This window comes from Mytilus galloprovincialis, chromosome 6, assembly GCF_965363235.1.
Source record: "Mytilus galloprovincialis chromosome 6, xbMytGall1.hap1.1, whole genome shotgun sequence".
NCBI lineage: Eukaryota > Metazoa > Mollusca > Bivalvia > Mytilida > Mytilidae > Mytilus > Mytilus galloprovincialis.
In genome coordinates, this window is record NC_134843.1 from 29,890,597 (window position 1) to 29,915,914 (window position 25,318).

The 25,318-nt window shown below is 32.9% G+C and overlaps 1 protein-coding gene across 1 annotated transcript in view; it reads left to right on the forward strand.

Moving 5' to 3' along the window:
- The window catches only part of LOC143079325 (uncharacterized), a 186,801-nt gene that overhangs the window by 38,727 nt on the left and 122,756 nt on the right, over nt 1-25,318 (forward strand). The window contains exons 4-5 of the mRNA XM_076254583.1: nt 4,707-4,781; nt 24,184-24,216. Of these exons, the coding sequence (XP_076110698.1) occupies nt 4,707-4,781; nt 24,184-24,216 (108 nt within the window). The remainder of the gene's footprint in view (nt 1-4,706; nt 4,782-24,183; nt 24,217-25,318) is intronic.

The window sequence follows — 25,318 nt, forward strand, 5'->3', positions numbered from 1 at the left end:
CTTTTCTAATACTTTGTTTAGGTTACTTATTTCTTGACAATTTCAAGGGGTTTTTATTCTTGAATTCTTGGATTTCTTCTTTAATATGCTGGATGTTACCATGTATTAAGTTTTTGGAATTTGGGCCCCGTTTTTAAATTGGTTCACATTGAGGTCCAAAGGGTCCAAAATTAAACTTTGTTTAATATCATCAAAAATTATTGGTGAATTATTGGAGTTCTTTGATATGCCAAATCTAACAGTGTATTTAAATTTTCAATTTTTGGTCTCGTTTTCAAATTGGTCTACGTTAAGGTCAAAGGGTCTAAAATAAAACTAAGTATGAATTCATTAAAAATTGAATTTTTAGGGTTCTTTGATATGCCAAATCTAACTGTGTATTTCGATTTTTAATTTTGAGTCCCGTTTTTCAGTTGGTCCATATTAAGGTCCCAAGTGTCCAAAATTAAACTGAGTTTGATTATAACAAAAATTTAATTTCTTGGTGTTCTTTTTAATATGCTGAATCTTACCATGTATTTAGATTTTTGATTATTGGCCAAGTTTTTAAGTTGGTCCATTGTGACCACCTTAAGCTCCAAAATTAAAATGTTTGTTTGCATTCAACAAAAATTAAATATAAGGAGTTCTTTGATATGCTGATATATATCTAACCATGTATTTTGATTTTTGATTTTTTTTGGCCCCGTTATCAAATTGGTTAACATTGAGGAGGTCTAAAGGGTCCAAAATTAAACTTTGTTTGATTTCATCAAAAATTGATTCCTAAAGGTTCTTTGATATGCACAATCTAACTGTGTATTCAGATTTTTTACTTTGGGTCCCGTTTTCAAATTGGTCCACATGTTGAGGACAAAATAAAACTTTTTTTGTTTGATTTCAACAAAATTTGAATATAAGGGGTTCTTTGAACTGCTGAATCTAACCATGTATTTATATTTTGAGTATTGGACCATAAAAAGTAAATTTAAAATGTTTAAGTTCCTTTTCAACATTCATTCTGTGTCCAAAATCTATGCTATGTCAAATATTTAATGACAATCCAAATTTAGAGCTGTATCAAGCTTGAATGTTGTGTCTATACTTGCCTTAACTGTTCAGGGTACGACCTCTGCTGTCGTATCAAGCTGCGCCCTGCAGAGTATTGTTTTTGATAATGTTTTCAGTAACTTTTTAGGTTTCAAATCATCAAAATATTCTAAGTCGATTTTTGGGAAAATATTCTACAAGTCCAATTTGCCTTCGTTTTCATCTCAGAAAAATTCTAAGTGCTGCTTTTCCATCGTTTGCCTTCCTTAAAAATTTCAAAGTCCAAATTTGCCATTGTTTCCATCCCCCAAAAAAGATAAAGTCCTTACTTTGGCATCGATTGCCATAGATTTTCATCATTTCCATGGAATTTCTTTCATGGCAAATATTAAAACGATGGCAATTTTTGCCATGGAAAATATTTGCCATGAATTTCATGGAATTTCAACAAATTTTACACCGTTTCCATCCTTTTTCCATGAAAAATCGATGGCATAGATGGAATGTCATGAAAATCCTAGGGACAGGATTGTGCAATAGCAAGAAATCTTCAATTGCACAGTATTGCGCAATAGCAAGAAATATCTAATTGGTCTACACTAAGGTCCAAAGGGTCAAAAATTAAAATTTGTTTGATTTCAACAAAAATTCAATACATGGGGTTCTTCAATATGCTGAATCTAACCATGTATTTAGATTTTTAATATTTTGGGCCTGTTATCAAATTGGTCCACTTTGAGGTCTAAAAGGGTCTAAAATTGAACATTATTTGATTTCATCAAAAATTGAATTCTTGGGGTTCTATGATATGCTGAATCTAACCATGTATTTAGATTTTGGATATTGGACCATAATAGGTAAATGTCCAATTTTAAAGTTTTTAAGTTCTTAGACCACAATCATTCTGTGTCAGAAACCTATGTTGTGTCAACTATTTAATCACAATCCAAATTCAGAGCTGTATCAAGCTTGTTCAATATTGTGTCCATACTTGCCCAAATTGTTCATGGTTCAACTTCTGCGGTCGTATAAAGCTGCGCCCTGTGAAGCACCTGGTTGTTATATATTACATGTATATTAGAATAACAATTTCATGTATATATGATTTCCATCCATTTGTAAATCATTCTATTCTACTATTGTAATAATAGTGCAATGCAAGTGCATGCATGGTGGACACTTTTCTGTAAAAATTAGATTTTTAACCGGATTTTTGTGACAAAAATGTCGGTTATTAATTTGGGGATGTACGGCGGGCGGCCGGAGGCCGGGCGGTCGGGTGGTCGGGCGGGCGGTCGGGCGGGCGGGCGGCAATTTAATGTTGTCCGTGCATTAACTCATGAACCGTTCAACCAAAGCTTTTAAAATTTTAATATGTTATTACTGACAACTATACGAAGGTCAAGTTCAATAATGGCGATTTTGACTTTTACCGTTCAGGAGTTATGGTTCTTGAAAGGCGGCAATCAAATGTTGTCCGTGCATTAACTCATGAACCGTTCAACCAAAGCTTTTAAAATTTTAATATGTTATTACTGACAACTATACGAGGGTCAAGTTCAATTACCGTTCAGGAGTTATGGTTCTTGAAAGATTGAAAAATGGAGTTTTCAGTCGTGTCCGTGCATTTACTCATGAACTGTTCTACCAAAGCTTCCCAAATTTTAATATGTTGTTACTGATGACAGAATGGAGGTCAAGTTCAATAATGACGATTTTGACTTTTACCGTTCAGGAGTTATGGTTCTTGAAAGATTGAAAAATGGAGTTTCCAGTCGTGTCCGTGCATTTACGCATGAACTGTTCTACCAAAGCTTCCCAAATTTTAATATGCTGTTACTGATGACAAAATGGAGGTCAAGTTCAATAATGACGATTTTGACTTTTACCGTTCAGGAGTTATGGTTCTTGAAAGATTGAAAAATGGTGTTTCCCGTCGTGTCCGTGCATTTTCTAATGAACCATTTAACCAAAGCTTTTGAAATTTAAATATGTTGTTACTGATGACAAAATGGAGGTCAAGTTCAATAATGACGATTTTTACTTTTACTGTTCAGGAGTTATGGTTCTTGAAAGATCGTAAAATGGCGTTTCCATTCACGTTGTTGCATTTACTCATGAACCATTCAATCTAAGCTTTTCAAATATTATTATTTCAAAATGTTGATACTGATGACAAAATGGAGGTCAAATTTGATATTGATGATTTTCACTTTCACCATTCATCAGTAATGGTTCTTGTGATATTGCCAGGACACAAATAAATGTAAATAAATCCGGTTTGCTGTCGTTGTGACAGCCTCTTGTTCTAAAAGATTTGATACGAAAAGGCATGGAAAAAGCCTTTTTTTGTGACATCATTGCTTTGTCGAAACCCCCTTTTAAAAATTGCTGGATCTGCCCCTGGTATGTACCCAAAGACAGTTTAGGGGATATTTATAGATCAAAAACACTAGGGCTTATGTATTATTTTTTTCATTTCAAAGTAAAAACTAAAAGATTTATCAGAACATGTATTATGTTTATATATGTATATATATGTGGCACATTCTCTTCAGACATTATCCTGTTGTTTGAATTCATATCATCCTGAACATGCCGGAAATATTTGCCACTAGAAATGAAGCAACCAATAATCAATCAATTCATGATGAAATAGATCTAATTGCCTTAATTTTCTTTCACAAGGTTTAAAAAAATATAAAAGGATATGGATATGTTCACTCTTGTTAGTGTACAAAGTAATTGTGGGGATGATAAATGATTACATATATAAGAGTACATCACTATAGGTAATAAAAGCTCGTTCCAAGTTTAAATACAACTAATAAATATATCAGGAAGTCCCAGACTAAAGTATCAAACTATACACGTCCAACAGATTAAAGGGGCACTAGCTGTCAAATTCATGGTCATCGATTTGACTCAAATTCTCATATTTGATTTATAACAATGTAAAACATTTCTCCAAACTACCAAAAGTCTAAAGTAAACAGTTTACAGAGCATGGGGTAGATAATATGTAGGTTCTTTTCGTGTGTATTTTAGTCCAGACGCCATCTAATTAACTATCGATTTGACCTCAGATGACCATATAAGCAATGTAAACATGAATAAAGATATGAATAGATTAAACCAACACGTGCAATTGGATTTTTTTTTAGGTCTGTTTGAGTTTATTTTATAGATTAAAAATATATGTTTCTCATTGTTTTAAACCGTATAAGAATGATTTTATATGGATCGAATCAGTAATCAAATGATTTACTGTAGTTTCACTTTCATTGTTGACATTCTTTTTCTTTAAATAACCAGTACACGTACAATGCATGCCTTGTCAATCTCTAGCAAGGGATTAAATTGAAGTTCACATGAATACGGATTTAATGAGGTCAAATTATTCACTTGAAAGTGAATAAGTAATTATCAATGTTTCTTGGCTTAATTTGACAAAATTGAACCATTTTGGCTGCTAAAAGCTAATTATTATTTAACTATTTCACTTTCATTATTGATTGAACAAAAAAAACCTTACTTTAGTTTTTTATATATCTCGTAGCTAGTACCCCTTTAAGTGTAAAGATATCTTGAACAGTCTAAGAAGGGCATGACTTTGTGCAATGCCAAACTGTCAGTTATTTTATCATATTTCATAATTCTTTTTATTCATAATTTAGGTACAGATGTTGTCATCCTGCTATTGGTATTACTAACAGGGCCCATTGGTATGATTGGTCTTCTTGGATATGCAGGTATTTATCTATCTTTTTAAAGAAAAATCACATACTACCTTGATCATACCTGCCAACATCTGAAACCCTCAAAGAGGGAGATCTCCCACTCAGCTATGACAGCTGAGGGGAAGATTTTGCGCGAATGACATTTTAGAGTGAAATATATGACATGTTTATTTATCTACATAACACATATAAGTGTTACTAGATATACTTAATTTCTTTTAATATGGTTTTATCCTTTACAAATGGGGTGATGTTAGTTTCTTTCCATTTGAACTTTCTTTCTTATTTGTATCACATCAGCTTTTCAACAGAAGTTTAACCATAATTTTAACAAATGGTGCATTTTAGGTCTAAGGTTCCATTTAAAGTTCAATAAATTCCTTATAAATTATAATTCAAACATTGAATAAAAGTATTTTTATGCCACCACCTACGATAGTAGAGGGGCATTATGTTTTCTGGTCTGTTTTTCCGTTCGTCCCGCTTCAGGTTAAAGTTTTTGATCAAGGTAGTTTTTGATGAAGTTGAAGTCCAATCAACTTGAAACTCAGTACACATGTTCCTTATGATATGATCTTTCTAATTTTAATGCCAAATTGGAGTTTTTACCCCAATTTCACCATCCACTGAAAATAGAAAATTATAATGCAAGTGGGGCATTCGTGTACTGGAGACACATTCTTGGTTTTTTTTTAAATATCTTTAAAATATAATCATTTCTTTGTCCTAAGGCATACAAAATCATTTAATTGCCATCCTTTTTTTAGCTCACCTGGCCTAAAAGGCCAAGTGAGCTTTTCTCATCACTTGGCGTCCGTCGTCGTCCGTCGTCGTCGTTAACTTTTACAAAAATCTTCTCCTCTGGAACTACTGCCAAATTAAACCAAACTTGGCCACTATCATCATTGGGGTATCTAGTTTAAAAAATGTGTCCGGTGACCCAGCCAACCATCCAAGATGGCCGCTATGGCTAAAAATAGAACATAGGGGTAAACTGCAGTTTTTGTCTTATAACTTAAAAACCAATGCATTTAGAGCAAATCTGACATGGGGTAGAATTGTTAAACAGGTGAAGATCTATCTGCCCTGAAATTTTCAGATGAATCAGATAACCCGTTGTTGGGTTGCTGCCCCTGAATTAGTAATTTTAAGGAAATTTTGCTGTTTTTGGTTATTATCTTGAATATTATTATAGATAGAGATAAACAGTAATCAGCAATAATGTTCAGCAAAGTAAGATTTTCAAATAAGTCAACATGACTGAAATGGTCAGTTGACCCCTTTAGGAGTTATTGCCCTTTATAGTCAATTTTTAACCATTTTTCGTAAATCTTAGTAATATTTTACAAAAATCTTCTCCTAGCTCTGAAACTACTGGACCAAATTAAATCAAACTTGGCCACGATCATCATTCGGGTATCTAGTTTAAAAGTTGTGTCCAGGGACCCTGACAACCAACCAAGATGGCCAAATTTGGTAAAATTGTTTATCAGGGTAAGATCTATCTGCCCTGAAATTTTGAGATGAATCGGACAACCTGTTGATAGGTTGCTGCCCCTGAATTGGTAATTTTAAGGAATCTTAGTTTTCTTTTACAAAAATCTTCTCCTCTGAAACTACTGGACCAAATTAAACCAAACTTGGCCACAATCATGATTCGGGTATGTAGTTTAAAAATTGTGTCCGGTGACCCGGCCAACCAACCAAGATGGCCGCCATGGCAAAAAATAGAACATAGGGGTAAAATGCAGTTTTTGGCTTATTACTCAAAAACCAAAGCATTTAGAGCAAATCTGACATGTGGTAAAATTGTTTATCAGGTCAAGATCTATCTGCAACAACAAAAGAGAGTTTTTAACGACCTCAGCTGGCTATACAACCCTTGCACACAATCAACTGAATTTTGCAGAAATCATTAATAGGATAGATTGCCCTTATATGATAATTTTTTATTACCTTTTTGGTTTTTTTGGCAAAGGGGGGGGGGGGGTGTTGCGCAACAACAAAACAACTTCACAACTTTCTCATTACTTTGCATTTCTCGTTAGATAAATTTTACAAAAATTCTCCCCTGAAACATCTGTCAAATTTAAACAAACTTGGTTTAAATCACCACTAGGATATCCAGGGACCACTGTGTATGATGACCCTGCCTGCCCACATGGCTGAAATAAAACATAGGTTTCAAACACACTTTTTAGTATTATATCTCTGAAACTAAACGACAGTTCAACAGTTGCATTTATCATGCATCAATTGTAAATAAAAATATCAGGTGAGCGACACAGGGTCCTTGGACCCTCTAGTTTTATTCTTTGTTCAATTTGTATATAATTCATATTGTTTTTTTTTATTCACACTATTTTAAGGAGGGTTACTTACAAATGGATTAAAAGGGGAAGTAACTCAAAATTTTTCTTTGAAGTGTTCTGAAGCAAAAATCGTGAATGATCGTTAATTAGTACTATGTTTGACACCCAAGTTGTCAAATGAAGCCCTTTAAATTCACATGGTCTTTGATTTACATGTAACAACAACTCTAACCAATGATGAAAACACGAAATTAATGTTGACTTGTCATTCAAGATTGAAATATCCAAAAGCGGAAGATTTTATACTCCCGCATGGGAGAGTACTAGCAAGCGGGAGATTTTCAAAAGCGAGGGTTTGCAGGTATGCTTGATTCAGAGGATGGACCACTCTCTGCACACAGCAAGCATATTTGTCTTATATTCTCACTTGGTCACAGATATGACGTGTCAATTAATACCAAATTTTACTTATTACAAAATTATAAATATTGTACTCATTCTTTGTTTATCTGTACATAAATTTAAAAAAAAACAAGAAATAGAGAATGAAGTTTGCAATTAATGGAGTATTGAAAATGCCTTTAAGGAACTGCTTCACTTAAAGCCATTGACTAACAGTTTTCTCTTTGTTCTCAGACATAAATGAAATAACTTACTTCTTGCAGTGTTAATAGCGCTGTAACCTTAACCTTTTTATGCCCCGGGGGTAACGTATGGGACATTAAGTTTTACCCTGGTCCGTCTGTAAGTACGTACATCCCTACTTCCCAAAGTTGGTTTCCGTTCTCAAACTTTAGTTAGCCTCAACCAAATGTTATGAAACTTTTACACTATGCTTATTACCACTAAGTACAGATCAAGTTTGAATTTTGATGGCATCATTTTTACTGTTCTAGATTTATGCCCCTTTACAAATGGAATAATTTAGTCCATTCTTTAACTTAAGTTTGCCTCAACCAAATGTTATGAAACTTATACACAATAGTTCTTACCACAATTTACAGATCAAGTTTGAATTTTGGTGCTGTCACTTTTACTGTTTTAGAGTTATGCCCTTTACAAATTGAAAAATTGCTAAAAATTTCATTTTTTATTTCAAAATATCAATCATTTTGGTAGTATATTGGTATCCCGTCAGCGATGTCCAAAGACAGATTGTTTCCTGATATCAATTTTTGAGTAAGTAAAAAGAAATCAATAAAATTTTAACACAATGTTTATAACCACAAAATGAAGCTTGGGATTGATTTTGGGGGTTATGGTCCCAAAGGTTTAGGAAATAGGGGCTCAAAGGGGCCAAAAACAGCATTTATCTAGTTTCAGGACAAAAAGTTGCGTAGTAGTATTTCAATTGTTCTGAAATTGTACCATTATGTTTAATACCGTAAGTAGAAAGTTGGGAATTATTTTAAGGGGATATTATGCAAACAGTCTATGAATTAAGGGCCAAAAAGGGGCCAAAAACAAGCATTTTTCTAGTTTCAAGACAATAACAGTATAGTTCTCTTTGATATTGTACCACAAGTTTCCATATAACACAGGGAAGGCTTGGATTCAGTTTGGGGTTAATTTTCCACAGTATGTAGGAATAAGAGGCCAAAAAAAAGTTTACAGACAATAATTTGTGTTTAAGTGTATGAATCTCTATAAATTTTAATAAGAAGGCTCATTCCATTAAAGAAAGGTTGTGATTGATTTTGGGGATTATGGTCTCAATAGTTTAGGAATAAGGGGCCGAAAAAGGGGGACCAAAATAATAATTTTTGTAGTTTTCAAACAATTACTTATGTTTAAGTGTATGAATCTCTCTGAAATTAAACCACAAATTTCCATACCATGAAGGGATGGTTAGTATTGACTTTGGGGGGTTATGGCTCAAAATGCTTTGGAACTAGGGGCGAAAAAGGGGGAAAACTAGGTATTTCTGGTCAATGGACAATGAAGACAATTTAACAGCAGTGTAAGGGAGGTAATTCTAAAACATTTAACATACAATGTTGGGTATTTTCGGATTAACCTCCCTTACACTACTTGTATATTATGTTTAAAGAAATGTCAGGTTTTGGACTAATTGCAAAAAAAGGGGGTGGTACTTGTTTTCAATTATTTTTTTTAAATTTCTCAAATTCCAAATTTTTGAAAATTTAAAGAAAAAATCTTTAATTACACAATATTGCACAATAGGTTTGTAAGATCTTGACATTTATTTTGTGTCAGAAACTCAAATTATGTAAAAATTTGATTGCAATCCAAATTCAGAGCTTATCAAACTTGAATGTTGTGTCCATACTTGCCCCAACTGTTCAGGGTTCGACTTCTGCAGTGTATAAAGCTGCGTGCTGCGGAATTATCTTCCTTTGTTTATGATAATATTTGAATCAACTACAATCAATGCTTTATATAATGCAATGTTTAATTTTGCCTTCCACTGATAAATTAAAGAAATTTTAACCCTCCATTTCAAAAAATATTTTAAAGTCTTCTTTGCAAATTGGAGTTATCTTTCTTTGTCCATACATCCCAAATGGCCTCTGTTATGACAAGACCTACCTATTGTATTTATTGTGAAGTTGTTCTCGTCCTGAATTTGCATGAAATATTTGCCACTGGACGTTAAGCAACCAACAATCAATTAATCTTTGTCCATAATGGTAGTTGAATCAACTACAACCAATGCTTTATACAATGCAATATTCAATTTTAATTCCTATTGATCAATTAATGAACGACGTTTCTGTGTGCACTGTTTTTATACAACCGCAAAAAAATTGAAAATGTTTTGATCGTATATTGGTATCATGTCGTTGTCGTCAGCGTGGTCCGAAGACAGATGGTTTCCGGATAATAACTTTAGTATATGTAAATAGAAATCAATAAAATTTTAACATAAGGTTTATAACAACTAAAGGAAGGTTGGGATTGATTTTGGGGGTTTTGGTCCCAATAGTTAGGAACAATGGCACAAAAGGGGTCAAAATAAGTGTTTTTCTAGTTTTGAGACAACAACTAGCGTGTAAGTGTATGGATCTTTCTGAAGGTTCCATTTCAAAAAAGGAAGTTTGGGATTGATTTTAGGGGTTATGGCTAAAACTGTAAAGGAATTAGAGATCAAAAATAATACTTTTCTAATACTTTGTATAAATTGATTATTTCTTGACCAATTTCAATGGGGTTTTATACTTGAATACTTGGGGTTCTTAAATATGCTGAATCTAACCATGTATTAAGTTTTTGGAATTTAGTCCTCAATTATATATTGGTCCACATGAGGTCCAAAGGGTCCAAAATTAAAATTGTTTGATTTCATCAAAAATGAATTATTGAGGTTCTTTGATATGCAGAATCTAACCTTGTATTTAGAGTTTTGAATTTTTGGGTCCCGTTTTCAAATTGGTCTACATTAAGGTCAGAAGGGTCCAAAATAAAACTAAGTTTAGAGAAAAACAGATAAACAGGTGCAAAATTTTAACAAAATTTCCTTTTAGATATATATATATATACTAGCTTTTGATCATAAACAAGCTTCTGTCCAAGTTTGGTACAAATCAAAATTAGTATAAGAATTAAGATTTTAAGATTTTAACCCAAGAGTGCATGAATGTGTTGTTTCCTGGCAGAAAATCTAAGTCCATTTAAAAGTAAAATATGGAAAAATGGATTTTTTTTTTTACAAAATTTACTTCTTGATATACTATCTTATGATCATAATCAAGCTTCCTTCCGAGTTTGAAACAACCCCAGGATAGTTTAAGAAAGTTATTAAAATTTAAAAAAAAAAATAACAACAGAGTGAATGTAATGTTTCCTGGCAGAAAAACTAAGTCAATATGATCATAAAATAAGTTCTGTCCAAGTTTAGTAGAAATCCAGTATATTTTAAGAAAGTTATTAAAAACTTCAACCACAGAGTAATTATTTGTGGACGCCACCGCTGACGATGACTACGACAGAATGTAGGATCGCTATTTCTCGCTTTTTCGAATTAAGTTGAAGGCTCGACAAAAATGTGTTCCAGTTCAGTGGTAATTGCCATTAAAACTCAAAAACATATTAATGACCTAAAGTTAAAGTTCATACAAGACTTAAAAGGGCTGACTTGGGAAAGATGTGGCGAGGTTAAACAATTGTTTTGTGAGATCTCAACCCTCCTCTTATACCTCTAGCCAATGTAGAAAAAATAAACAAACAGCAATACTCACAGTAAAACTCTTGAGCCAGACAAGGCCAATGTCAGAATAGGTTACAAAAGAAACAAAGCAAAATTACAATGATATGATACATAAATTAACAAAGGACTACTAGCAGTTACTGACATACCAGCTCCAGACCTCAATTATACTGATTGAAAGATTATGTCTTCTTTATATGAGAATCAAGCACAATCCCTCCTGTAAGGGGGTTAGTATCTTACCATCATAAAATATATGAGAAGAACATAACCTGTTTCATGCCAAACAGCTTTAACACACCCCACCCACCTCCCTTTTTGATTCAACAAATAAGATGTGAAGCTTCATTATCTATCTATACACTAAACAAATACAAATTGATAAGATACATATTACATATATCTTATTCCAAACACAGATGGTGTAGCTGGGAAAGGTGGATGGGATAGCTGATTGAAAAAATGTATAATATGTATAACAAAATTCTAGTATCTTTTCCCTGAAATTAAGGATAAATTATGAAAAAAAAATAATAACTCTGTTGCATAAAAATTACTAACATCAAATAGTGGTTCATTATTTTGCAAAAGAAATTGCATAAATTTGGACAAAAAGAAGAAATAGTGGCATATTTAAAAATACAAACACAATTTTAGTAGCTTTACTTCGATATTTATCATTATTTATAAAAAAAACTAAAAAAAAAAACCTGATGTACAAAAAGTAAAAAATTCCAATGCTGGTTCATGATTTCCATTAAAATAAAGAAATTATTGCTCTCTGAAACAACCCAGACAAGAACTCAGTATCTTTACGTGCTGTTAGGTTATTTTTATTTTCATCTACTAGTGACGTATTGAAGTGCATAATTAGCATTATTGCTAAATAGGGTGCTTATTTCAAATGGTAAGATTTTATCTCTTTATAGTGAAACAGAAACATTCTGAGAATGACATTATTCTGCACTTATTTCACTTTTTTGGCAGAAAAATAAGAGGATCAATATTGAAAAAATAGATATAATATCATGAATATGTTTGTAATACTTTAAAAATAATTTTTATATTTTTATTCGACTGCAAAACAATTTGTGTTTATATAATGCTACCATGTAATCGTTTTCATCTGAAGACACATTTCATTTCCGGACAATAACCTTAGTTTAAGCATGGAAGTATTATTTTGACAAGAACTCCAACAAGCGGACTTCCAACGTTTATAGTGCGATGCCGCAAAATCATTAAGTATTTGATAATTAACTTGACATATCTTATCAATGCATGGTTTCCAATCAAATTTTTGGAACCTCTTGAATGATGGTAATTATGGAACATACCAAAATAACCGGATGTGGACTAATAGTTGTCAAGAAAATGACATTTACTGGGTGAATGACAAATATATCAGTTTTACAGATTTTGCTGTTAAAAACAAAGAAAAAGAAAAGAAACACAACCCCAACAACTGTTTTCATCAAATAATAAAACATACAAAAAAAAACTGAAGAGTTAAAATACTCACAAACCATAAACATTTCAGTTTGTTACAATCAATTTTAAAACAGTAGGATTTTAATTCATAACCCTTACAGAAAAAATGATAGGATGGCCAACTGCATTGCTCAACTGTCCGCCAGTTGAACTAACAGTTGTGGGCCAATTGAGGGCTAGCTGGCGATAAGTTGAGCAAATAGTTGAGGGCCAGTTGAGGGCTACCTGGACTTTTGCCATGCAAATTAGGTAGCCCTCAACTATCAATGCTCAACTTTATGCAAATTATTTGAGCAACATTGAGAAAATATCATAGTTGAGGGCTAGGTGTCCAACAGTTGAGCAATTAGAATTGAGGGCTACCTGGCCAACAGTTGAGGACCAGTTCATTAATAGTTGAGGGCTAGGTGGCCAATAGTTGAGGGCCAGGTCATTAAAAGTTGAGGACTAGGTCTTTAAAAGTTGAGCATTGTCTGGTACACACAAACTGATGACTACATATTGTAGAACAAATAAATTTAAATTGTGTATCTTTATAGCCAAAATACTGCTGAAAGATCTCAACTCACAACAGACTACATGAATGCTTCGTCCTTGATTTTTAAAAGTTATCTAGTGAATAAGAATAGATCTCTTAAGTTTTATACCAAATTTATTATATTAGAATATTCTCATTTTATTAGTAATACTTTCTAAAACAAATTGTCTGAATAATAAAATAAATATGTCTCCTGTCTAACACATTTTGATAATACATGTATATAAATTAATGCATAAATATATTGTCTCAATTTTTTATTCACTCTAAAAAGTTAAGAAAACACTTTAAATATCACTATTTTGAACCAAAAGAGCATATACACTTATTCAAAATGGACTCCAATGTACTTACCAAAAGATGTTTGCAGAAATATGTGTTAACACATCAATATTCCTAAATCCAAGAGTCATGTCATCACAAGAATACACTGCACTGTTCAATGTCAATATAGTTAATTTTATTTGTAACTTTTTTATACGACCGCAAAATTTTTAATTTTTCATCGTATATTGCTATCACGTTGGCGTCGTCGTCGTCCTGCGTCGTCGTCGTCGTCCGAATACTTTTAGTTTTCGCACTCTAACTTTTGTAAAAGTGAATAGAAATCTATGAAATTTTAACACAAGGTTTATTACCACAAAAGGAAGGTTGGGATTGATTTTGGGAGTTTTGGTCCCAACAGTTTAGGAATTAGGGGCCAAAAAGGGCCCAAATAAGCATTTTCTTGGTATTCGCACTATAACTTTAGTTTAAGTAAATTGAAATCTATGAAATTTTGACACAAGGTTTATGACCACAAAATGAAGGTTGGGATTGATTTTGGGAGTTTTGGTTCCAACAGTTTAGGAATTAGAAGCCAAAAAAGGGCCCAAATAAGCATTATTCTTGGTTTTCGTACAATAACTTTAGTATAAGTAAATAGAAATCAATGAAATTTAAACACAAGTTTTATGAACACAAAAGGAAGGTTGGGATTGATTTTGGGAGTTAAGGTCCCAACAGTTTAGGAATAAGGGGCCAAAAAGGGGCCCAAATAAGCATTATTCTTGGTTTTCGCACCATAACTTTAGTATAAGTAAATAGAAATCTATGAAATTTAAACACAAGGTTTATGACCATAAAAGGAAGGTTGGGTTTCATTTTTGGAGGTTTGGTCCCAACAGTTTAAGAATAAGGGGCCCAAAGGGTCCAAAATTGAACTTTGTTTGATTTCATAAAAAATTGAATAATTGGGGTTCTTTGATATGCCGAATCTAACTGTGTATGTAGGTTCTTAGTTTTTGGTCCCGTTTTCAAATTGGTCTACATTAAGGTCCAAAGGGTCCAAAATTAAACTTAGTTTGATTTTCACAAAAATTGAATCCTTGGGCTTCTTTGATATGCTGAATCTAAAAATGTACTTAGATTTTTTATTATAATTTGCCCAGTTTTCAAGTTGGTCCAAATCGGGGTTCAAAATTAAACTTTGTTTGATTTTATCAAAAATTGAATAATTGGGGTTCTTTGATATGCCAAATCTAACTGTGTATGTAGATTCTTAATTCTTGGTCCCGTTTTCAAATTGGTCTACATTAAAGTCCAAAGGGTCCAATATTAAACTAAGTTTGATTTTAACAAAAATTGAATTCTTGGGCTTTTTTGATATGCTGAATCTAAACATATACTTAGATTTTTGATTATGGGCCCAGTTTTCAAGTTGGTTCAAATCAGGATTCAAAATTATTATATTAAGTATTGTGCAATAGCAAGAAATTTTCAATTGCACAGTATTCAGCAATAGCAAGAAATCTTCAATTGCACAGTATTGTGCAATAGCAAGCAATTTTCAATTGCACAGTATTGTGCAATAGCAAGAAATCTTCAATTGCACAGTATTGTGCAATAGCAAATATTTTCAATTGCACAGTATTGCGCAATAGCAAGAAATATCTAATTGCACAATATTGTGCAATAGCAAGAAATTTTCAATTGATTGGAGTTATCTTTTTTTGTCCAGAATAGTAGTTGAATCAACTTAATTCATTGTTTTATACAATATACAATGTATATTCACTTTTACTACCAACTGATAAATTAAAACAATCTTTACCATTCAGTGATAACAAGCACTTTTTTACATTTTAATATTTTATGATGTATTTAAATGAGTAGTTATTGTTGCAAACTCCATTAGGAATTTAAATTGAGATCAGTTTTGGAAAAAGGGAAAGGGGGATGTGAAAAAAAAAATGGGGGGGGGGTTAAATTTTTCTCATTTCAGATTTCATAAATAAAAAGAAAATTTCTTCAAACATTTTTTTGAGAGGATTAATATTCAACAGCATAGTGAATTGCTCAAAGGCAAAAACAATATTTTAAGTTCATTAGACCACATTTATTTTGTGTCAGAAACCTATGCTGTGTCAACTTTTTAATCACAATCCAAATTTAGAGCTGAATCCAGCTTAAATGTTGTGTCCATACTTGCCCCAACTGTTCAGGGTTCAACCTCTGCGGTCGTATATAGCTGCGCCCTGCGGAGCATCTGGTTTTATCTACATCTATTGTAAAATACTTATTTTATTCATGATAGCTAGAAGACATCTTTGCTTGCCATGTGCATGCTCAAGTCAAGTTCAAATTTTAAATGTTTGAGGTTGTTTGTGTATATAGTGTAATTATACTTCCTGTCCATTTGCAATACTACACAGAGAACAAAGATGGCACATAACATTTATATCACCAGGTCATATTTCTAATTGCTCAACTTTTGCTCAACTATGAAAAATATCAAAGTCTGAATGCTCAACTTTTGCTCAATTATATGAAAACTAAAGATCAATTGCTCAACTTTTCCTCAACTTAATGGCCAGCTTCAGTTGAGGGCCAGTTGAGCGACATCTATCAAACATACAGTGCTTGGCCAGGTTTGAGTTCAGCTAAGTTCCGTAGGGGAAGAAGGCCGTTGGTTATTATTTTAACACGCGTAAATGTTATATACATGTTAAGCTTGAAAATCATAAAGTTCTCATGTAAAGTAAACGAAAAAATTATTATCATTTATTATTATCGCGTTTTACTGCTAAATTTTACAAATATGTTAACAAAGTGTTTAATGAAATAATTTTTAATAAGTATTTAATGCAAAACTTGGCCGTTTTTTTTTTTTTTTTGGGGGGGGGGGGGGGGGGGAGACAGGGTTACAGAGCTGTGATCCAAAAAAAATATCAAATATTTTGATTAATTGTTTACTGAAAGTCCAATGGCAAATATTTCATGCAATAAAACAAGAGACAAAAACATAACTTGCTAAGATGTTTCAGAACTGTTAAGCTTTTTATACGACCGCAAAAATTGAAAAATTTTTGGTCGTATATTGGTATTACGTTGGTGTCGTCGTCGTCTGTAGTCGTCGGCGGCGGTGCCCGAAGACTTTTGGTTTTCGCACTATAACTTTAGTATAAGTGAATAGAAATCTATGAAATTCAAACACAAGGTTTATGACCATAAAGGAAGGTTGGGATTGATTTTGGAAGTTTTGGTCCCAACTGTTTGGGAATTAGGGGCCAAAAAGGGCCCAAATAAGCTTTTTCTTGGTTTTCACACAATAACTTTAGTATAAGTAAATAGAAATCAATGAAATTTAAACACAAGGTTTATAAACACAAAAGGAAGGTTGGGATTGATTTTGGGAGTTGTGGTCCCAACAGTTTAGGGATTAGGGGCCAAAAGGAGGCCCAAATAAGCATTTTTCTTGGTTTTTGCACCTTAACTTAAGTATAAGTAAATAGAAATCTATGAAATTTAAACACAAGGTTAATGACCATAAAAATAAGGTTGGGATTGATTTTGGGAGTTTTGGTCTCAACGGTTTAGGAATAAGGGGCCCAAAGGGTCCAAAATTAAACTTTGTTTGAATTCATCAAAAATTGAATAATTGGGGTTCTTTGATATGCCGAATCTTACTGTGTATGTAGATTTTTAATTTTTGGTCCCATTTTCAAATTGGTCTACATTGAGATCCAAAGGGTACAAAATTAAACTAAGTTTTATTTTATCATAAATTGAATTCTTGGGGTTCTTTGATATGCTGAATCTAAACATATGTACTTAGATTTTTGATTATTGGCCCAGTTTTTAAGTTGGTCCAAATCGTGGTCCAAAATTAAACTTTGTTTGATTTCAGCAAAAAATTGAATCCTTGGGGTTCTTTGATATGCTGAATCTTAACATGTACTTATAATTTTTATTATAAGCCCAGTTTTCAAGTTGTTCCAAATCGTGGTCCAAAATTAAACTTTTTTTGATATCAGCAAAATTGAATCCTTGGGATTTTTTGATATGCTGAATCTAAACCTGTATTTAGATTTTTGATTATAGGCCCAGTTTTCAAGTTGGTCCAAATTGCGGTCCAAAATTAAACTTTGTTTGATTTCAACAAAAATTGTACATATGGGGTTCTTTGATATATGCTTAATCTAACCATGTATTTAGATTTTTAACCGGATTTTTTAGACCAAAATTGTCGGTTTTTATACGCCCGTCAAAATTTTGACGGGACGTATTATGGTAAACAAATGTCCGGTGTTCGTCCGTCTGTCTGTCTGTCTGTCTGTCCGTCCGTCTGTCCGTCTGTCTGTCCGGCGTAAACATGTCGCACCGTAACTTGAGAACGACTTATCCAAATTTCATGAAACTTAACATAGTTGTTTCTTATGATGGTCAAATGATCTGTATACTTTTTGGTGAAAATAAGATTAAAACTTTTTGAGTTACGGCACTTTGTAACTAAAACAGGGGTGTGTTTTTTTCACATGTCGCACCGTATCTCAAAAACGATTCTTAATTATGGCTTATAACTTTAAACACTTCTTAGTTATATTAATCTTAATATCTGTATACTTTTTGGTGATGATTCAAAATTTTATTTTTGAGTTATTGAGTATTTTGTAAAAAAGGGGGAGGGTTTTTTTACATGTCGCACCATATCTCAAAAACGATTTATGATTATTGCTTAAAACTTTACACATGTCTTTGTTATATTAATCTGAAGATCTGTATACTTTTTGGTGATGATTCAAAATTTCATTTTTGAGTTATTGAGTATTTTGTAAAAAAGGGGGAGGTTTTTTTTACATGTTGTGCCGTATCTCAAAAACCATTTATGATTATTGCTTAAAACTTTACACACTTCTTTGTTATATTAATCTAAAGATCTGTATACTTTTTGGTGATGATTCAAAACTTTATTTTGGAGTTATTGAGTATTTTGTTAAACAAGGGAGGGTTTTTAACCGGATTTTTGTGACAAAAATGTCGGTTATTGATTTGGGGATGTACGGCGGGCGGCCGGGCGGGCTGGCGGGCGGGCGGGCGGCAATCAAATGTTGTCCGTGCATTAACTCATGAACCATTCAACCAAAGCTTTTAAAATTTTAATATGTTATTCCTGACAACTATACGAAGGTCAAGTTCAATAATGGCGATTTTGACTTTTACCGTTCAGGAGTTATGGTTCTTGAAAGATTGAAAAATGGAGTTGTCCGTGCATTTACGCATGAACTGTTCTACCAAAGCTTCCCAAATTTTAACATGTTGTTACTAATGAAAGAATGGAGGTCAAGTTCAATAATGACGAATTTGACTTTACCGTTCAGGAGTTATGGTTCTTGAAAGATTGAAAAATGGAGTTTCCAGTCGTGTCCGTGCATTTATGCATGAACTGTTCTACCAAAGCTTCCGAAATTTTAATATGCTGTTACTGATGACAAAATGGAGGTCAAGTTCAATAATGACGATTTTGACTTTTACTGTTCAGGAATTATGGTTCTTGAAAGATTGAAAAATGGTTTTTCCCGTCGTGTCCGTGCATTTTCTCATGAACCATTCAACCAAAGCTTTTGAAATTTTAATATGTTGTTACTGATGACAAAATAGAGGTCAAGTTCAATAATGACGATTTTGACTTTTACCGTTCAGGAGTTATGGTTCTTGAAAGATCGTAAAATGGCGTTTCCATTCAGGTTGTTGCATTTACTCATGAACCATTCAATCTAAGCTTTTCAAATTTTAATATGTTGATACTGATGACAAAATGGAGGTCAAATTTGATATTGACGATTTTCACTTTCACCATTCATCAGTAATGGTTCTTGTGATATTGCCAGGACACAAATAAATGTTAATAAATCCGGTTTGCTGTCGATGTGACAGCCTCTTGTTTTTACATGTCGCGCCGTATCTCAAAAATAATTTTTGATTATTGCTTAAAACTTTACACACTTCTTTGTTATATTAATCTAAAGATCTGTATACTTTTTGGTTTTGATTCAAAATTTTATTTTAGTGAAATTTAGTTTTTTGTAAAAAAAAAAACAGGATTGGAGATTTCACATGTCCCCACTGTGTCTCAAAAACAATAAATAGTTATTGCTTAAAACTTTCTCAGAAACTATTTATGATTATTGCATAAAACTTCCACACAAGACGTCGGGCGTATCATGCGCTCATGGCGCAGCTGTTTATTTCATTTGGGGATGTACGGCGGGCGGTCGGGCTGTCGTGCGGGCGGCAATCAAATGTTGTCCGTGCATTAACTCATGAACCGTTCAACCAAAGCTTTTAAAATTTTAATATGTTATTACTGACAACTATACGAAGGTCAAATTCAATAATGGCGATTTTGACTTTTACCGTTCAGGAGTTATGGTTCTTGAAAGATTGAAAAATGGAGTTTCCAGTCGTGTCCGTGCATTTACGCATGAACTGTTCTACCAAAGCTTCCCAAATTTTAATATGTTGTTACTGATGACAGAATGGAGGTCAAGTTCAATAATGACGATTTTGACTTCTACTGTTCAGGAGTTATGGTTCTTGAAAGATTGAAAAATGGAGTTTCCAGTCGTGTCCGTGCATAATATGCATGAACTGTTCTACCAAGGCTTCCGAAATTTTGATATGCTGTTACTGATGACAAAATGGAGGTCAAGTTCAATAATGACGATTTTGACTTTTACCATTCAGGAGTTATGGTTCTTGAAAGATTGAAAAATGGTGTTTCCCGTCGTGTCCATGCATTTTCTCATGAACCATTCAACCACAGCTTTTGAAATTTTAAAATGTTGTTACTGATGACAAAATAGAGGTCAAGTTCAATAATGACGATTTTGACTTTTACCGTTCAGGAGTTATGGTTCTTGAAAGATCGTAAAATGGCGTTTCCATTCACGTTGTTGCATTTAATCATGAACCATTCAATCTAAGCTTTTCAAATTTTAATATGTTGATACTGATGACCAAATGGAGGTCAAATTTGATATTGACGATTTTCACTTTCACCATTCATCAGTAATGGTTCTTGTGATATTGCCAGGACACAAATAAATGTTAATAAATCCGTTTTGCTGTCGTTGTGAAAGCCTCTTGTTGATGTTTGGGCCTGGTTATCAGATTGGTCCACATTGAGGTCTAAAGGGTCCAAAATTGAACTTTATTTGATTTCATCAAAAATTTAATTCTTGGGGTTCTTTGGTATGCTGAATCTAACCATGTATTTAGGTTTTGGATATTGGACCATAATAGGTAATGTCCAATTTAAAATTTAAAGTTTTTAAGTTTAAGTTCTTAGACCACATTCATTATGTGTCAGAAACCTGTGTAATGTGTCAACTATTTTATCACAATCTAAATTCAGAGCTGTATCAAGCTTGAATGTTGTGTCCATACTTGTCCCAATGTTCAGGGTTCGACCTCTGCGGTCATATAAAGCTTCGCCTTGCAGAGCATCTGGTTAACACATTAATGAATTATAATTTGGTTTCCATGATAAAAAAATTAAACTTCCCAGAGCCAATCATGGTGACCGTTCTTTAAATGCATCCAGACAATTATTTAAAGCCATCCGTAAAAATAAATCTGTCAGAAGTCAGGTTTCTTTACAACTTTGGAATTATTATAAAAGGTGTAACAATTCATCTGCATGTCTGGTAACCTGATATTGCTATCTAGAGGTCATCACATGCATGTTATTATTAACCTCTTTTAGACTATAAAACATATTTGATAAATAAGTTAATAACATTTTACAATGGAGAAAAACATAAATACTTGTGTTACACTCGATAAAAGTTTACATTCTTTAACCTAATATTTGAGTTTTCCAGCAAACTACATGTGCTTCACATTTTTAGCTCACCTGTAGCTTATGCCATCACTTGGCGTCCGTCGTCGTCTGTCGTCTGTCGTCCGTCGTCTGTCGTCGTCTGTCGTCGTAAACTATTTCAAGAATCTTCTCCTCTGAGACTACTGGGCCAAATACTTTCAAACTTTAACTGAATGTTCCTTAGGGTATCTTATTTATAAATTGTATCCGAAGTTTTGATCTATCAACAAACATGGTCGCCATTGCTAAAAATAGAACATAGGGGTCAAATGCAGTTTTTGGCTTATAACTCAAAAACCAAAGCATTTAGAGCAAATCTGACATGGGGTAATATTGTTTATCAGGTCAAGATCTATCTGCCCTGAAATTTTCAGATGAATCAGACAACCCGTTGTTGGGTTGTTGCCCCTGAATTGGTAATTTTAAGGAAATTTTGCTGTTTTTGGTTATTATCTTGAATATTATTATAGATAGAGATAAACTGTAAACAGGAATAATGTTCAGCAAAGTAAGATTTACAAATAAGTCAACATGACGGAAATGGTCAGTTGACCCCTTTAGGAGTTATTGCCCTTTATAGTCAATTTTTAACCATTTTTCGTAAATCTTAGTAATCTTTTACAAAAATCTTCTCCTCTGAAACTACTGGGCCAAATACTTCCAAACTTTAATTGAATGTTCCTTAGGGTATCTAGTTTGTAAATTGTATCCGAAGTTATGATCTTTCAACAAACATGGTCGCCATTGCTAAAAATAGAACATAGGGGTCAAATGCAGTTTTTGGCTTATAACTCAAAAACCAAAGCATTTAGAGCAAATCTGACATGGGGTAATATTGTTTATCAGGTCAAGATCTATCTGCCCTGAAATTTTCAGATGAATCAGACAACCTGTTGTTGGGTTGCTGCCCCTGAATTGGTAATTTTAAGGAAATTTTGCTGTTTTTGGTTATTATCTTGAATATTATTATAGATAGAGATAAACTGTAAACAGCAATAATGTTCAGCAAAGTAAGATTTACAAATAAGTCAACATGACGGAAATAGTCAGTTGACCCCTTTAGGAGTTATAGCCCTTTATAGTCAATTTTTAACCATTTTTCGTAAATCTTAGTAATCTTTTACAAAAATCTTCTCCTCTGAAACTACTGGGCCAAATACTTCCAAACTTTAACTGAATGTTCCTTAGGGTATCTTGTTTGTAAATTGTATCCGAAGTTATGATCTATCAACAAACATGGTCGCCATTGCTAAAAATAGAACATAGGGGTCAAATGCAGTTTTTGGCTTATAACTCAAAAACCAAAGCATTTAGAGCAAATCTGACGTTGGGTAATATTGTTTTTTTGAGGTCAAGATCTATATGCCCTGAAATTTTCAGATGAATCAGACAACCTGTTGTTGGGTTGCTGCCCCTGAATTGATAATTTTAAGGAAATTTTGCTGTTTTTGTTTATTATCTTGAATATAATTATAGATAGAAATAAACTGTAAACAGCAATAATGTTCAGCAAAGTAAGATCTTCAATTAAGTCAATTTGACCAAAATTGTCAATTGACCCCTTAAGGAGTTATTGCCCTTTAAAGACTTTTTTCACAATTTGTTCATCATGTTGACTTACTTTAAAAAATCTTCTCCTTTGAAACTGCTGTATCAATTTCAGCCAAACTTAGGCTAAATGAGTTTCAGAGTATCTAGTATAAATTTTATATTTTATTTCCTTGTATGTCAAGAAACATAGCTCCTATGGCTAAAATAGAACATAGGAGAAAATGATTATTTTTGTTGGCTTTTGAAGAAAATAGGACGATCCAAAAAACAAATAATCATTGATGAGAGATTTAACCAAAAGAATTAAGGTGAGCGATTCAGGCTCTTGAGAGCCTCTTGTTTTCTTCAAACACTCTACTTCAGAGTCATGTAATTTTCATAATAGGATATTTCCCTATTTCCTAGTTCCAGTGATAAAAACATAATAAACAAAACTAAAAATAATCTTAACTTCTTTCCGAATACAGTTAATTTTCTTTTGTCATTCTGTTAAATATGGACAAATTTTTTAGATTGTTTCAGCAATAGGCAAAAAGCCACAAGAGTTTCCGTGTTTATTCACATTGATAGGTAGATAACAGATCATGTCAGTTTCTGTAAACTATACAGACGACGGCGGCATCGCAGTTACCTTATAAAGGAGTTATCACATACTTGACACACTGAGTCGGAACCTTTTAGTGTCCTAATGAAATCAGTTGGATGTGAATGTGCTAATTTTTCGTTGAAGTTCCTGTCAATATAATACTTCCATGGTTTAAGCGAATGGATCTTTATGACATTTTACGAGAAAAGGAAGGTTGGGATTGATTTTGGGGTATAAGGTACCAACAGTGTATGATTTAGGGGCCAAAAACAAGCATTTTTGTAGTTTCCAGATAATAACTTGTGTGTAAGTGTATGGATCTTTCAGCAATTGTACCACATATCATGTGTTATTCTTATTGTCGGTTTGGCAAATAAGATGCTGACTACAAGATTGCAGCCTATGAAGAAAAAAAATGTTATGCTATCATCATGTTATGTAATTGGAGTTTATTAATTCAAACAATTAAGAAGAGTCCAATTTCATCTTTGCCCTTTTGCCATTAGAAGGCATTTTATTTATAAATGTGTTTGTTTTTCTTACACTATCTCTATGCAATCAAAGAAAATTTATTTTTCAATCATGTTATCTGAATTTATCTCTCACAAAAATTTTATATTTCCAGTTTACATATTCAAATACATAAAGAAGAAGACATGTAAGTACATTTTTTTTTAATGTTTTAACAAAGTCAATTTATAAATTACTATCCATTATAATAAGATATGGAGTGGTTATAATTTTTGATTCAAAACCAATTTGGTTGACACTATCATTAGGCTGTATGTCTAAAAAATCTCAGGTAGAAAATTTCTTCAAAAATTTCTAGACTTCTTTGGATTGAAATGATTTGATATTTAGTCTGTATCTTGGTAATGTTAAGTCGTAGCCTGAAAGCTATTTTAAATCTGTATAGTGCTAACATGTCCTGTTTGACGTTACATGTACTTCGAAATTATAACATTTATTGTACAAGGAAAAATTTCTTCCAAATTAACTGGTTCTATAAAAGGGAATGTTTTATACTTGGTCTGCAGGTTTATAATGTTGAGTGGTAGCCTAAGCCTGCAAGCAATTTTTATACGAATTTTGCGGTGGTATATTGGTATGATGTTTGCTTCGTCGTTGTCATCGTCGTCGTCGTCATGCATCGTAGTCGTTGTCCGAAGACACATTAGTTTTCACATTATAACTTTAGTTTAAGTCAATAGAAATCTATGAAATTTAAATACAAGGTTAATGAACACAAAAGAAAGGTTTAGATTGATTTTTGGAGTTTTGGTCCCAACAGTTAAGGAATTAGGGGCCAAAAAAGGGCCATAATAGGCATTTTTCTTGGTTTTTATATGACCGCAAAAATTTAAAAAATTTTGGTTGTATATTGGTATGACGTTGGTGTCGGCGTCGTCGTCGCCACAAGACATTTGGTTTTCGCACCATAACTTTAGTATAAGTAAATGGAAATCTATGAAATGTAAACACAAGGTTTATTACCAAAAAAGGAAGGTTGGGATTGATTTTGGGAGTTTTGGTCCCAACAGTTTAGGAATTAGGGTCCAAAAAGGGCCCAAATAATAGAAATCTATGAAATTTAAACACAAGGTTTATGACCACAAAAGGAAGGTTGGGATTGATTTGGGGAGTTTTGGTCCCAACAGTTTAGGAATTAGGGGCCAAAAGGGTCCAAAATTAAACTTTGTTTGTTTTCATCAAAAATTGAATTATTGGGGGTCTTTGATATGCCAAGTCTAACTGTGTAT